Raw genomic sequence first — 15,507 nt, forward strand, 5'->3', positions numbered from 1 at the left:
CTGTAAGATAAGCATAAAACATGAAAAGTAAAAATAGCTAAAAAGAAAAACTAATAAGCTTTGGAGGCTCGACATCTAGTTGTCCCCCAATATTGATTCCTGCACCCCTATATAAGGGTACTATTCACACAGTCACTTGTTCCACCCAGAAGTATCAGATCTGAGTTCACAAACTGCAGGCTCACAACCGTATCTGAACATCCACAGGAAATGCAGGGAGGGACCGGCACAAAGAGACCGTCACTCAGTGTGTGTGTGACACCATGTCATCCTGTGTGTGGCTAAAGGGCGGCATTGGTGACACTGTGTGAGCGAGTGTCACTTACCGGGTCACATAATGCCCCACACACCGACGGAGGAGCAGGATGCAGAGGTACTGATGATGTGTATGTTGTGTGAGATAGTGAGTCTGGTCTTTCATTTGTAGCCGTGATCATCTGCATTTGATTATTATTTTTCCATGTTTTATATCCAGCACTTAGCTCAGTTTTGTTTCCTTTGCTTGGGTCATCGGTGGTTTTTACATAGGACTGCAGGCTGTCTCATGATTCACGAACACTGGAGTCGTGAAGAAATAGTTAGCCAGTTCAGCTCTGCCATGTCACTACACTTGACACTCGAGTGCCAAGTTTTTCTACTATATATTTACGATTTGGGACCTTACTTGAGCACCTATTGATCAGGTGGGCCGCGTTTTTATCTTGACTTTGTCACTAAACTTGACACCGAGGTCTTGTTGTGACCTTTAAAAAAAAATCTAAAGTTTTTCAACGTCTTGCCCGTATATTAATGCCTGTGTCTTTTTTAACGATAGTAAGTCTTATTTGGCTGTAGGCGGCCATATGAAATGCTTCGGTCTTCGGGGAGGCCATATTCTCCACTTGCTCTTACTGGGTGGGATCATGGCAAATTGTAATATTGGTTGTAGTGTAGGGTAATGTAGAGGAGAAATCATAAAAAAATGAACGTAAACCAAACCACGTTGGGAATAGACACATGTGTTGTACGACAGAGACGTGGACCACTAGGTCATCATCAGTCTTTGGTATGTCTATCCCCAGGGGACATTTGAGGTTTTTGGTCAGTTAGTGTTCATATTACAATATTTTGGCACTTGTAGTGATTACCGGAAACCAAACAGGTGCCAAGGGAGGGGTCATTGTGCCACGTTGGACTTGTGTGCCGTCGGCTACTTGTGTATGCCTGGATGGGGTAGGTGTAGTCTACGGTTGAGAGGTCTCTGGTTGTATTATGTTAGGCAGCTGGAAAGGAGGAACTTGGTGGGGCATTCTCTAAGATGTTACATCTTAGGCAGAATCTAGAAGAAGTTTCCAAAGAAGGGGTTAATGATAGAGCACAGCGGGTGAGGGTCAGGAAGTCAGCCATTGCGGAAGTCAGGAGGTGCTAGACCAAATGCATCAACAGTTTATGTGAGTGTATCTATGACCTATGGGACTTATGGGCTGTTCAATAAGTCCCTTAAGTAATTGCACCCAAAAGTTTCACAACTAAATGTCCTAGGCTTGATGTCAGCGACCATTAAAATCACAAGTAATCCAATCCCTAGTTTGGAATTATATTCTTAAAGTAATGATGGCCACTCGTTTTTCTTTACTTAGCTGCTTTTTTCTTGCCATAATACAAATTCTAACAGTCTAGTCAGTAGGACTATCAGCTGTGTATCCACCAGACTTCTGCACAACACAACTGATGGTCCCAACCCCATTTATAAGGCAAGAAATCCCACTTATTAAACCTGACAGGGCACGCCTGTGAAGTGAAAACCATTCCCGGTGACTACCTCTTGAAGCTCATCAAGAGAATGCCAAGAGTGTGCGAAGCAGTCATCAAAGCAAAAGGCGGCTACTTTGAAGTACCTAGAATATAAGACATAATTTCAGTTGTTTCACACTTTTTTGTCAAGTATATAATTCCACATGTGTTAATTCATAGTTTTGATGCCTTCAGTGTGAATGTACAATTTTCATAGTCATGAAAATACAGAAAAATCTTTAAATGAGAAGGTGTGTCCAAACTATTGGTCTGTACTGTTTGTCCTCCATCCTGGTATCTATGTCCCTTATCCTGGGCCCCATACTGGTATATATATCCTCCATCCTGGTATCTATGTCCCTTATCCTGGGCCCCATACTGGTATATATATATCCTCCATCCTGGTATATATATCCTCCATCCTGGTATATACTGTATATCCTCCATCCTGGTACATATGTCCCTTATCCTGGGCCCCATTCTGGTATATATATCCTCCATCCTGGTATATATGCCTCTTATCCTGGGCCCCATCCTGGTATATATATCCTCCATCCTGGTACATATGCCTCTTATCCTCGGCCCCATCCTAGTATATATATCCTCCACCCTGGAATATACTGTACATCCAAGGACACACATTCAGTAGAAGTTCCTGCTGGTGTCGGCAGGCTCCTCACCCTCATGGGCCCGATCTTGGTCGGGACCTCTGCCCCTGGGGGACAGTGACAATAATGACTGGAAAACGCTGCAGATTATAATGGTGCTATATAAGCACAGCACAATAAATACATCAATTTAAATAAGATTTTTAGTAAAAGAAAATATATAAATTGATTTTTCTAATCTACAGCCGACAGAAGTTGTAATGCTGTGCAAGTATAGGAGCCCCAGACATTGCCGATGTTCTAAGCTACTGCCCTTTCGACATCTGCAGCGCTTCCATCTCGAATGAAGCCATAGCTTAGGTCACCATGCTCTAAGTAGTTTAAAGAAATTGATTTTAGATAATCTAAGTGTTTTGTAGATTAATGGCTGAGTAAATCCGCCATCATCTGCCAGGAAAGGTGCGTGTTCTGCTTGCCAGCCCGCATCGAAGACAGGGACACAACATATGATGTAACTGTGCGTCTTGTGCCGTGAAGGGGTTAATATTCTGTAGACATTTGTGGACTATGATGGGTTATGATGGGTACTGGAGGTGAGAGAGGCCTGCAAACAACAGACTTCCTGTCAGTAATCTAATGAACCCATCACTGTACTCAGTCTCTTAAAGGGACAATAAACCTAACGCCATTTTACTACATTTTCTGTGCCGCTGAAAGGAATCTATTGTCTCTGTAGTCAGCTATTTTTAGCTGAATCTTCTTGCACATCCTCTTAGGACTTTGCTTTATTCTCAAGACCCATTTAGAAGGGCAGATAATGGGGGAACAAGCATTCCTAGGAACAGTCATTCCAGATTATCGGTCCATCTGAACAAAAACGCTCATTCATAGGGTACCATCATTTTTAAGCTTTCTTAAAAATCGTTGCTATTAACAGCGCAACGTCCCATGTAAACAGAAGGTGTGCTGCCAATAAAATGACGTTCTAATAACGGCCATATTAACAATGGTTCTGAGCTAATCAAATATGGACTGCCTACCAAATCGATTGTTTTCAGTCTTTTATTAACTGCAGTTGGCAATTTGCCTTTACTCCTCCAAATAACTTAAGACATACACAGTCACAGGGTCACAGTAAACAGTGGAGAATCACAGCGGTCAGTATTGGGCCCTCTTCTTTTTTAACATACATTCATTTTTTAATGACCTTGCAAAGGGGATGCAGAGTAAAATTTTAATATTTGCAGATGATACTAATTCCTGCAAAATTATTAACACAGAGGATGATAATTTAATATTACAAAAGGAGGCTGTAGGAGGCTGAAGGAGGCTGATTACAGAATTGGAGGCTTTGACTGTGAAATGGCAATTGAAGTTTAAAGAATTACTTCTATTAAATTTTTTTTTTTTACTAAATCTGTGTGTAGTGTAGTGTGAGTGTGTTAATATACTCTCCGTTCTGCTCCTCTGCAGACTCTGTGGGTGACACTGTATTCTGTGTATCTGGGAAGTGACTTTTCCAATGTAAGTCTATGGAGCATCAGAACGAGGATCCATAGCATCACACTGTAAAATAGACTTCCAACTCACACATAGAGCATAGAGTGAGACGGATAGTCTGAATCGTGGTGGTGACATCACTGAGAAGAAGAGCTGAATGGCACTGGATCACACAGAAGGTGACGGGAGATGAGTATATTAACACTCTCGCACGATATACATATATACACAGATTTAATTAAAAAAATCTTTATGGGAGTGCTTTAATAAGAATAAATAATAATCTTTATTTTTATATAGCGCCCACATATTCCGCAGCGCTTTGCGGGTGGCACACATTATCATCGCTGTCCCCGATGGGGCTCACAATCTGAATACCCTATCAGTATGTCTTTGGAATGTGGGAGGAAACCAGAGAACCCGGAGGAAACCCACGCAAACACAGGGAGAACATACAAACTACTTGCAAACCGCTGAGCCACCGTGCTGCTTTAATGTAGGTTAATGTAAAGTAATGCAATGGGCAGAGAAAATAAAATTTACATAATTTTACATTTTATTCACTTTTTTAATTACTAGATCTGTAGATATATGCGTGTAGTGTGAGTGTGTTAATATACAAACCTACTGCCGCCTTCTCCGTGATCCAGCACCGTTCTGCTCCTCTGCAGACTCTCCGGGTCAAACTGCGCTCTGCAGCTGGTGCCTAGGGAAATAATCATAGAGGCATTTATGCTAATAAGAAGAACCTAGTTTTGGGACATACAAGTCACTAGAGCGGCCAAACTTAGAATACTGTGTAAAATTTTGGAATTCAGTGTAGAAGAAGGACATAGATGAACTAGAAGGGGTGCAGAGGAGAGCGACCAAGGTTATTAAGGGAATGGATGAACTGCAATACAAAGACAGCTTATTCAACTTGGGGTTATTATGTTTAGAAAAACAATTTAATTACAATGCACTAATATATGAAGCGACAGTATGGAGATCTAATGATCTTTTTAAACGTAGTCCTCCTCTATGTCTAGAAGAAGGAACGTTTAATCATAATCACAGATGGCAATTCTTTACTGTAAGAGCAGAGAGATTATGGATTCTTTGCTGTAAGAGCAGAGAGATTATGGATTCTTTGCTGTAAGAACAGTGAGGCTATGGATTCTTTACTGTAAGAGCAGTGAGACTATGGATTCTTTACTGTAAGCAGTGAGACTACGGATTCTTTACTGTAAGAGCAGTGAGACTACGGATTCTTTACTGTAAGAGCAGTGAGACTATGGATTCTTTACTGTAAGAGCAGTGAGACTATGGATTCTTTACTGTAAGAGCAGTGAGACGATGGATTCTTTACTGTAAGCAGTGAGACTACGGATTCTTTACTGTAAGAGCAGTGAGACTACGGATTCTTTACTGTAAGAGCAGTGAGACTATGGATTCTTTACTGTAAGAGCAGTGAGACTATGGATTCTTTACTGTAAGAGCAGAGAGATTATGGATTCTTTACTGTAAGCAGTGAGACTACAGACTCTTTACTGTAAGAGCAGTGAGACTACGGATTCTTTACTGTAAGAGCAGTGAGACTACGGATTCTTTACTGTAAGAGCAGTGAGACTATGGATTCTTTACTGTAAGAGCAGTGAGACTATGGATTCTTTACTGTAAGAGCAGAGAGATTATGGATTCTTTACTGTAAGCAGTGAGACTACGGATTCTTTACTGTAAGAGCAGAGAGATTATGGATTCTTTACTGTAAGCAGTGAGACTATGGATTCTTTACTGTAAGAGCAGTCAGACTATGGATTATTTACTGAAAGAGCAGAGAGATTATGGATTCTTTGCTGTAAAAGCAATGAGACAATGGAGCTCTCTGCCACATGATGTTGTAATGCTTGATACACTACAAAAGTACAAGGAGGGCCTGAATGTCTTTCTTGAAAAATATAATATTATAGGTTGTGGGTACTAGATTCTGTGATGAGATGATGATCCAGGGAACTAACTTGATTGCCATATGGGGAATGAAGTCCCTCAATTTGGGAAATAATTTTTCCCTTAATATTGGGCAATTACCATCTGCCTCATGTTTTTTTAATGGAGTATTATCGTGGTGCAAACTGTACAAGAAAATACCACACTGATCAAACACAGTCACAGGTAGAATACCTAACAGTTAACAGCCAAAGTATCATAGGTGGCATTTCTCTGATTGTATACATTTTCTTTCCTTTTCCTCTCCATCCAACCCAGACTATCATGATGGCTTCTCCGTGAGATACCAGACCATACCACAAACTTATTAAAGAGGTTGGCCAGATTGCTGGATTCACAGAGCTTCAGTGCCCCTGTGTTTGTTGAATATGTAAGAGTTAAAGTTGCTAGCAACATCGGAAAGCATACATTTCAGACCAGTGGTACAACCACACAGCTGGTGTGAGCGGGAGCGCACGGTTCCCCAGGCAAATAGGATGCCGGGAGACAGAGTAGCGGTGCGCTCTTTAAAGAGAAGATGAGCGCAACGCTTTAAGACCCGAAACCAGATCTCAAAATTAAGCTAAACTAATAGAGCAAAAAGTTATGTTTTAAGACTGGTGTATGAGATGCTGCTATTAATAATCCCCCCACCATTATCTACAATGACTCATGTGGTCAATCAAAGCTGTATAGGCACAGTTCTGCCAGCAGAAAAAGAAGAAGCAACTGAAGAGCAGTCATGCCATTCCCTGTTTGGTCTAGATTTATAATTATAACCAGATTTTTATGGTGCTTTTTCTCAAGAGTCTTATTATACTCTAGTAGGTGTCCCAATACTTATGTCCATACAGTGTATGCCAATGAAGCGTCTTATAAGTTACTCTGGATCTTTTACTCTAGTAGTTTGGTCTTACGAACAACTATTATCTCCTATGAATCTCTCTGATATCAGGGGTGTTTCCTCCTCTCATCTCTTACTTTCTTACTATTCAGATAGGAAGCTGTGAACGTGAGAGACAAGTATGTGACATTATTATTGTTAGATCATACAGGTACTGAAATAACATTATAGTGTAGGGTAACAATAGTCTGGGCAGCTGGGATTTTGTCTCCGATAAAACAGGAAGTCTTAATGTATGGGACTATTATAAACCCATCCAAGCAGTGAAATCCAAAGATGAAATTGTATAATAATCATTTATAGGCAGCGTCGGACTGGGGTGCAAATGATATTACTGACCAGTTGTAGGCAGTTATAGTCAGTGTAGGACAGGGGTGCCAATGACATTAATGACCAGTTATAGTCAGTGTAGGACAGGGGTGCCAATGACATTACTGACCAGTTATAGTCAGTGTAGGACAGGGGTGCCAATGACATTAATGACCAGTTATAGTCAGTGTAGGACTGGGGTGCCAATGACATTAATGACCAGTCATAGACAGTGTAGGACAGGGGTGCCAATGACATTAATGACCAGTTATAGTCAGTGTAGGACAGGGGTGCCAATGACATTAATGACCAGTTATAGTCAGTGTAGGACAGGGGTGCCAATGACATTAATGACCAGTTATAGTCAGTGTAGGACTGGGGTGCCAATGACATTACTGACCAGTTATAGTCAGTGTAGGACAGGGGTGCTACTGACTTTACTGACCAGTCATAGACAGTGTAGGACTGGGGTGCCACTGACATTACTGACCAGTCATAGACAGTGTACGACTGGGGTGCCAATGACATTAATGACCAGTTATAGTCAGTGTAGAACAGGGGTGCCACTGACATTACTGACCAGTCATAGACAGTGTAGGACTGGGGTGCCAATGACATTACTGACCAGTTATAGTCAGTGTAGGACAGGGGTGCTACTGACTTTACTGACCACTCATATACAGTGTAGGACTGGGGTGCCAATGACATTACTGACCAGTCATAGACAGTGTCGGACTGTGGTGCCACTGACATTACTGACCAGTTATAGGCAGTGTAGGACTGGGGTGCCACTGACATTACTGACCAGTCATAGACAGTGTAGGTCAGGGGTGCCAATGACATTAATGACCAGTCATAGATAATGTAGGACAGGGGTGCCAATTACATTACTGACCAGTCATAGACAGTGTAGGACTGGGGTGCCAATGACATTAATGACCAGTTATAGTCAGTGTAGGACAGGGGTGCCAATGACTTTACTGACCAGTCATAGACAGTGTCGGACTGTGGTGCCACTGACATTACTGACCAGTCATAGACAGTGTAGGACTGGGGTGCCAATGACATTAATGACCAGTTATAGTCAGTGTAGGACAGGGGTGCCAATGACATTACTGACCAGTTATAGGCAGTGTATGACTGGGGTGCCACTGACATTACTGACCAGTCATAGACAGTGTAGGACTGGGGTGCCACTGACATTACTGACCAGTAGAGTTAAGCGACTTTTACTTTTTTCGGATCGAGTCGGGTTTCGCGAAACCCGACTTTGTCAAAAGTCGGGTCGGGTGAAATCGGCCGATCATTGCAAAAAGTCGGGGGCCGACTGAAACACGAAACCCAATGCAAGTCAATGGGGAATCAAAGTTGGCAGTGAGTGGAGGACAGGGAAACACCCACAGTGCCCATTTTAATGCCAAAAACATCAATTCTTATTACTTAAGCTTGCCAATCTTAATTTACTTTATAATAATAGTTAGGCATTGAAAACTGGGGGTCATTTGGCTAAAGTTGTGGGGGGAGTAGGGCTGGCTCAAGATTTTCGTGTGCCCAGGAAACGCAGAATACGTCACGGCGGTAAAGCAGGGAGAGGTAAGTATTTCAACTTTGCAAGTGCTGTGATCCTGAGCAAGCAGGGGGGGCCCACTCGTTGGCACTGGCACAGGGCCCCTCATAGTACGGCAGTGTGTTTGACGGCGGGTGGGGCCTTCCACTGGCAGAGACACTTTTGTGTACTATGAGGGGCCTTGTGCCAGTGACGTCGCCAATGAGTATGCCCCCCCACCTGATGAAGGAACCTGCACTTTCATCTGCACCTTCCTCTTTGTCCCGGTCATAGTATGCGGGAAGGGGAACCTGACTTTCAACAGGGTCAGATTCTGGCTGTGTAGAGTGCAAGGGGAATGTAGTGGTCTGGGTCAATGTACCAGCAGACTGAGGAGGAAACACAGATATAAGCCCAAATAATAAAGTAGGCTAAATGCAGTTCAAAATTGGTAACAGGACTAAACAGGCGGCATTGCTTTGTTCAGTGGAGGAAAACTGTAATGAGTGGCAGACTGTTATGACCTGGTGGGTACGGAGTGGTACTGAGATGACCTGGTGGGCAAAACCAATCATGGACTCGCTAAGGAGCAACACTGAAATGACCTGGTGGGTAAAACAAAAATAGGACTAGCTCTGAGGAGGTGGTAACTTTACTGACCGCAATCCCTACTCCTAACACCAACACTAGAAATAGCCGTGGAGCGTTCCTATCTCTGCCTAGACACCTCTGCACAGCCTAAGAACTAGCTACCCCTGAAGATGGAAACGGAAAGCTATCTCGCCTCAGAGAAACCCCCAAAGGAAGATAGCCCCCCACAAATATTGACGGTGAGTGGAGAGGGAAAATGACAAACTCAGAAATGAAACTAGATTTTTTAGCAAAGGAGGCCAATACTATCTAAATAGACAGGGATAGAAAAGGCTACTGTGCGGTCAGTATAAAAACTAAAAGTCCACGCAGAGATTACAAAAATAACCACCACACCGACTCACGGTGTGGAGGGGCAAATCTGCGACCCCAGAGCTTCCATCTAGCCGTAATATTTCATAATGACAAGCTGGACAAAAGAGACATAAATTGAACTGAACAGAAGGTCATAAGCAGGGAAACACCCAAAAAGTAGCAGACTTATCTTAAGCTGAAAATGGACTGGCCAACAGAGAACTTCCAGGAAAGGACTGAATCCACAGGAAATACATTGACAGCTGGCATCCACTAAAGCCAAAAGCCCAGTTAAATAACAAGGCCAGGAAACCGATTAGTGAACGCAGCTGCTAAGTTCTACTTGAAACCACCAGAGGGAGCCCAAGAGCAGAACTCCCAAAAATACCATTCGCAACCACAGGATGGAGCCCAAGAACGGAATTCACAACAGTACCCCCCCCCCCTTGAGGAGGGGTCACTGAACCCTCACCAGAGCCCCCAGGCCGATCGGGACGAGCCAAATGAAAAGCACGTACCAAATCGGCAGCATGGACATCGGAGGCAAAAACCCAAGAGTTATCCTCCTGGCCATAACCCTTCCACTTGACCAGATACTGAAGTTTCCGCCTTGAACGACGAGAATCCAAAATCTTCTCCACCACATATTCTAGCTCCCCCTCAACCAACACCGGAGCAGGAGGGTCAACAGAGGGAACCATGGGCACCACATATCTCCGCAACAAAGATCTATGGAACACATTATGAATGGAAAACGAAGCTGGAAGGGCCAAACGAAAAGACACCGGATTGATAATTTCCAAAATCCTATCAGGACCAATAAAACGAGGTTTGAACTTAGGGGAAGAGACCTTCATAGGAACATGACGAGAAGACAACCAGACCAAATCCCCAACCCGAAGCCAAGGACCAACGCACCGATGGCGGTTAGCAAAACGTTGAGCCTTTTCCTGAGACAATGTTAAATTGTCCACCACATGAGTCCAAATCTGCTGCAACCTGTCCACCACAGAATCCACCCCAGGACAGTCCGAAGGCTCAACCTGCCCTGAAGAAAAACGAGGATTAAAACCAAAATTGCAAAAAAAGGGCGAAACCAAAGTAGCCGAACTAGCCCGATTATCTCTGCCTAGACGCCTCTGCACAGCCTAAGAACTAGCTACCCCTGAAGATGGAAACGGAAAGCTATCTCGCCTCAGAGAAACCCCCAAAGGAAGATAGCCCCCCACAAATATTGACGGTGAGTGGAGAGGGAAAATGACAAACTCAGAAATGAAACTAGATTTTTTAGCAAAGGAGGCCAATACTATCTAAATAGACAGAGATAGAAAAGGCTACTGTGCGGTCAGTATAAACACTGTTATGACCCCAATGGCGAGGGTCTCAGAGGTACGTGGAAGTCTGCAGAATACAAAAATCCAGCTCATAGGGCAGTGGTAACTGGGTTGACCATATATCTACTCCTAACGCCAACACTAGAAGTAGCCGGGGATCATTCCTACGTTGATTCTAGATGACACGCTCCAGCCGGAGAATCTAGCTACCCCTAGTAGAGGAAAACAAAAGACCTTTCTTGCCTCCAGAGAAGGGGACCCCAAAGCTGGATAGAAGCCCCCCACAAATAATAACGGTGAGGTAAGAGGAAATGACAAACACAGAAATGAACCAGGTTTAGCACAGAGAGGCCCGCTTACTGATAGCAGAATAAAGAAAGGTAACTTATATGGTCAACAAAAACCCTATCAAAATCCACACTGGAAATTCAAGAACCCCCGAACCGTCTAACGGTCCGGGGGGAGAACACCAGCCCCCTAGAGCTTCCAGCAAAGGTCAGGATATAGATTTGGAACAAGCTGGACAAAAATACAAAACCAAAACAAATAGCAAAAAGCAAAAGGCAGACTTAGCTGATATAACTGGAACCAGGATCAGTAGACAAGAGCACAGCAGACTAGCTCTGATAACTACGTTGCCAGGCATTGAACTGAAGGTCTAGGGAGCTTATATAGCAACACCCCTAACTAACGACCCAGGTGCGGATAAAAGGAATGACAGAAAAACCAGAGTCAAAAAACTAGTAACCACTAGAGGGAGCAAAAAGCAAATTCACAACAGTACCCCCCCCTTAGTGAGGGGTCACCGAACCCTCACCACGACCACCAGGGCGATCAGGATGAGCGGCATGAAAGGCACGAACTAAATCGGCCGCATGAACATCAGAGGCGACCACCCAGGAATTATCCTCCTGACCATAGCCCTTCCACTTGACCAGGTACTGAAGCCTCCGCCTGGAGAGGCGAGAATCCAAGATCTTCTCCACCACGTACTCCAACTCGCCCTCAACCAACACCGGAGCAGGAGGCTCAGCAGAAGGAACTACAGGCACAATGTACCGCCGCAACAAGGACCTATGAAATACATTGTGAATAGCAAACGACACAGGAAGATCCAGACGAAAAGATACAGGATTAAGGATTTCCAATATCTTGTAAGGCCCAATAAAACGAGGTTTAAATTTGGGAGAGGAGACCTTCATAGGAACAAAGCGGGAAGAAAGCCATACCAAATCCCCAACGCGTAGTCGGGGACCCACACCGCGGCGGCGGTTGGCAAAGCGCTGAGCCCTCTCCTGTGACAACTTCAAGTTGTCCACCACATGATTCCAGATCCGCTGCAACCTATCTACCACAGAATCCACCCCAGGACAGTCAGAAGGCTCCACATGACCCGAAGAAAAGCGAGGATGGAAACCAGAGTTGCAGAAAAAAGGCGAAACCAAGGTGGCGGAACTAGCCCGATTATTAAGGGCAAACTCAGCCAACGGCAAGAATGTCACCCAATCGTCCTGATCAGCAGAGACAAAACACCTCAAATAAGCCTCCAAAGTCTGATTGGTTCGCTCCGTCTGTCCATTAGTCTGAGGATGGAAAGCAGACGAAAACGACAAATCAATGCCCATCCTACTACAAAAGGATCGCCAGAACCTAGAAACGAACTGGGATCCTCTGTCTGACACAATATTCTCAGGGATGCCGTGCAAACGAACCACGTTCTGGAAAAACACAGGAACCAGATCGGAAGAGGAAGGCAGCTTAGGCAAAGGAACCAAATGGACCATCTTGGAGAAGCGATCACATATCACCCAGATAACGGACATGCCCTGAGATAGCGGAAGATCAGAAATGAAATCCATGGAGATATGTGTCCAAGGTCTCTTCGGGACAGGCAAGGGCAAGAGCAAACCGCTGGCACGAGAACAGCAAGGCTTAGCTCGAGCACAAGTCCCACAGGACTGCACAAATGACCGCACATCCCTTGACAAGGAAGGCCACCAAAAGGACCTGGCCACCAGATCTCTGGTGCCAAAAATTCCCGGGTGACCTGCCAACACCGAGGAATGAACCTCGGAAATGACTCTGCTGGTCCATTTATCCGGGACAAACAGTCTGTCAGGTGGACAAGACTCAGGCCTATCAGCCTGAAATCTCTGCAACACACGTCGCAGATCCGGAGAAATAGCTGACAAGATAACTCCATCTTTAAGAATACCAACAGGATCAGCGACTCCAGGAGCATCAGGCACAAAGCTCCTAGAAAGAGCATCGGCCTTCACATTCTTTGAACCTGGTAAATACGAGACAACAAAATCAAAGCGGGAGAAAAACAATGACCAGCGGGCCTGTCTCGGATTAAGGCGTTTAGCAGACTCGAGATACATCAGATTTTTGTGATCAGTCAAGACCACCACACGATGCTTAGCACCCTCGAGCCAATGACGCCACTCCTCAAATGCCCATTTCATGGCCAACAACTCCCGATTGCCCACATCATAATTTCGCTCGGCAGGCGAAAACTTCCTGGAGAAAAAGGCACAAGGTTTCATAACAGAGCAACCAGGGCCTCTCTGCGACAAAACGGCCCCTGCTCCAATCTCTGAAGCATCCACCTCAACCTGAAAGGGAAGTGAGACATCGGGCTGGCACAAAACAGGCGCCGAAGTAAACCGGCGCTTCAACTCCTGGAAAGCCTCCACGGCAGCAGGAGCCCAGTTAGCTACATCGGAGCCCTTCTTGGTCATATCCGTCAACGGTTTCACAATGCTAGAAAAATTAGCGATAAAACGACGGTAGAAGTTAGCGAAACCCAAGAACTTCTGAAGACTCTTAACCGACGAGGGCTGAGTCCAATCAAGAATAGCTCGGACCTTGACTGGGTCCATCTCCACAGCAGAAGGGGAAAAAATGAACCCCAAAAAGGGAACCTTCTGTACACCAAAGAGACACTTTGAGCCCTTGACAAACAAAGAATTTTCACGCAAAATTTTAAAGACCAACCTGACCTGCTCCACATGCGAATCCCAATCATCAGAAAAAACCAAAATATCATCCAGATAAACAATCAAAAATTTATCCAGATACTTCCGGAAAATGTCATGCATAAAGGACTGAAAAACTGAAGGCGCATTGGAGAGCCCAAAAGGCATCACCAAGTACTCAAAATGACCTTCGGGCGTATTGAATGCGGTTTTCCATTCATCACCTTGCTTAATGCGCACAAGGTTGTACGCACCACGAAGGTCTATCTTGGTGAACCACTTGGCACCTTTAATCCGGGCAAACAAGTCAGACAACAGCGGTAAAGGATACTGAAATTTGACAGTGATCTTATTTAAAAGCCGATAATCAATACAAGGTCTCAAAGATCCGTCCTTTTTTGCCACAAAAAAGAATCCCGCACCAAGGGGGGAAGAAGACGGACGAATATGTCCTTTCTCCAGAGACTCCCTGATATATGAACGCATAGCGGTATGTTCAGGTACCGACAGATTAAACAGTCTTCCCTTAGGAAACTTACTGCCTGGGATCAAATCTATAGCACAGTCACAGTCCCTATGAGGAGGCAGTGCACTGGACTCAGACTCACTGAAGACATCCTGATAATCAGACAAATACTCCGGAACTTCCGAAGGCGTAGAAGAAGCAATAGACACAGGCAGGGAATCCCCATGAATACCACGACAGCCCCAACTTGAGACTGACATAGCCTTCCAGTCCAGGACTGGATTATGGGTCTGTAACCATGGCAGCCCTAAAACAACCAAATCATGCATTTTATGTAAAACCAGGAAACGTATCACCTCGCGGTGTTCAGGAGTCATGCACATGATAACCTGTGTCCAATACTGCGGTTTATTTGCTGCCAATGGCGTAGCATCAATACCCCTAAGAGGAATAGGATTTTCTAATGGTTCAAGAGTAAAACCACAGTGCTTAGCAAATGACAGATCCATAAGACTCAGGGCAGCACCTGAATCTACAAACGCCATGACAGGATAAGACGACAGTGAGCAAATCAAAGTTACAGACAGAATAAATTTAGGTTGCAAATTACCAACGGTGACAGGACTAACAACCTTAGCTATACGTTTAGAGCATGCTGAGATAACATGTGTAGAATCACCACAGTAGTAGCACAAGCCATTCCGGCGTCTATGAATTTTCCGCTCATTTCTAGTCAGGATTCTATCACATTGCATTAAATCAGGTGTCTGTTCAGACAACACCATGAGGGAATTTGCGGTTTTTCTATCACATTGCACCGAATTAGGTGTCTGTTCAGACAACACCATGAGGGAATTTGCGGTTTTGCGCTCCCGCAACCGCCGGTCAATTTGAATAGCCAGTGCCATAGTATCATTGAGACCTGTGGGAATGGGAAAACCCACCATAACATTCTTAATGGCTTCAGATAGGCCATTTCTAAAATTAGCGGCCAGTGCACACTCGTTCCAATGTGTCAGCACGGACCATTTCCGAAATTTTTGGCAATACACTTCAGCCTCGTCCTGCCCCTGAGACATAGCCAGCAAGGCCTTTTCTGCCTGAATCTCAAGATTGGGTTCCTCATAAAGTAAACCGAGCGCCAGAAAAAACGCATCAATATCAGCCAATGCCGGA

At 44.5% G+C, this 15,507-nt stretch overlaps 1 protein-coding gene across 1 annotated transcript in view; it reads left to right on the forward strand.

Annotated features, from left to right (window-relative positions):
* Positions 1 to 263: 263 nt before the first annotated feature.
* LOC143774871 (serine/threonine-protein kinase N1-like) overlaps positions 264 to 15,507 on the forward strand; it is a 108,720-nt gene continuing 93,476 nt past the window's right edge. The window contains 2 exon segments of the mRNA XM_077262645.1: positions 264 to 305; positions 308 to 373. Coding sequence (XP_077118760.1) covers positions 264 to 305; positions 308 to 373 — 108 coding nt within the window.

The sequence above is a fragment of the Ranitomeya variabilis genome, chromosome 5 (genome assembly GCF_051348905.1).
Source record: "Ranitomeya variabilis isolate aRanVar5 chromosome 5, aRanVar5.hap1, whole genome shotgun sequence".
NCBI classification, from domain to species: Eukaryota; Metazoa; Chordata; class Amphibia; order Anura; family Dendrobatidae; genus Ranitomeya; species Ranitomeya variabilis.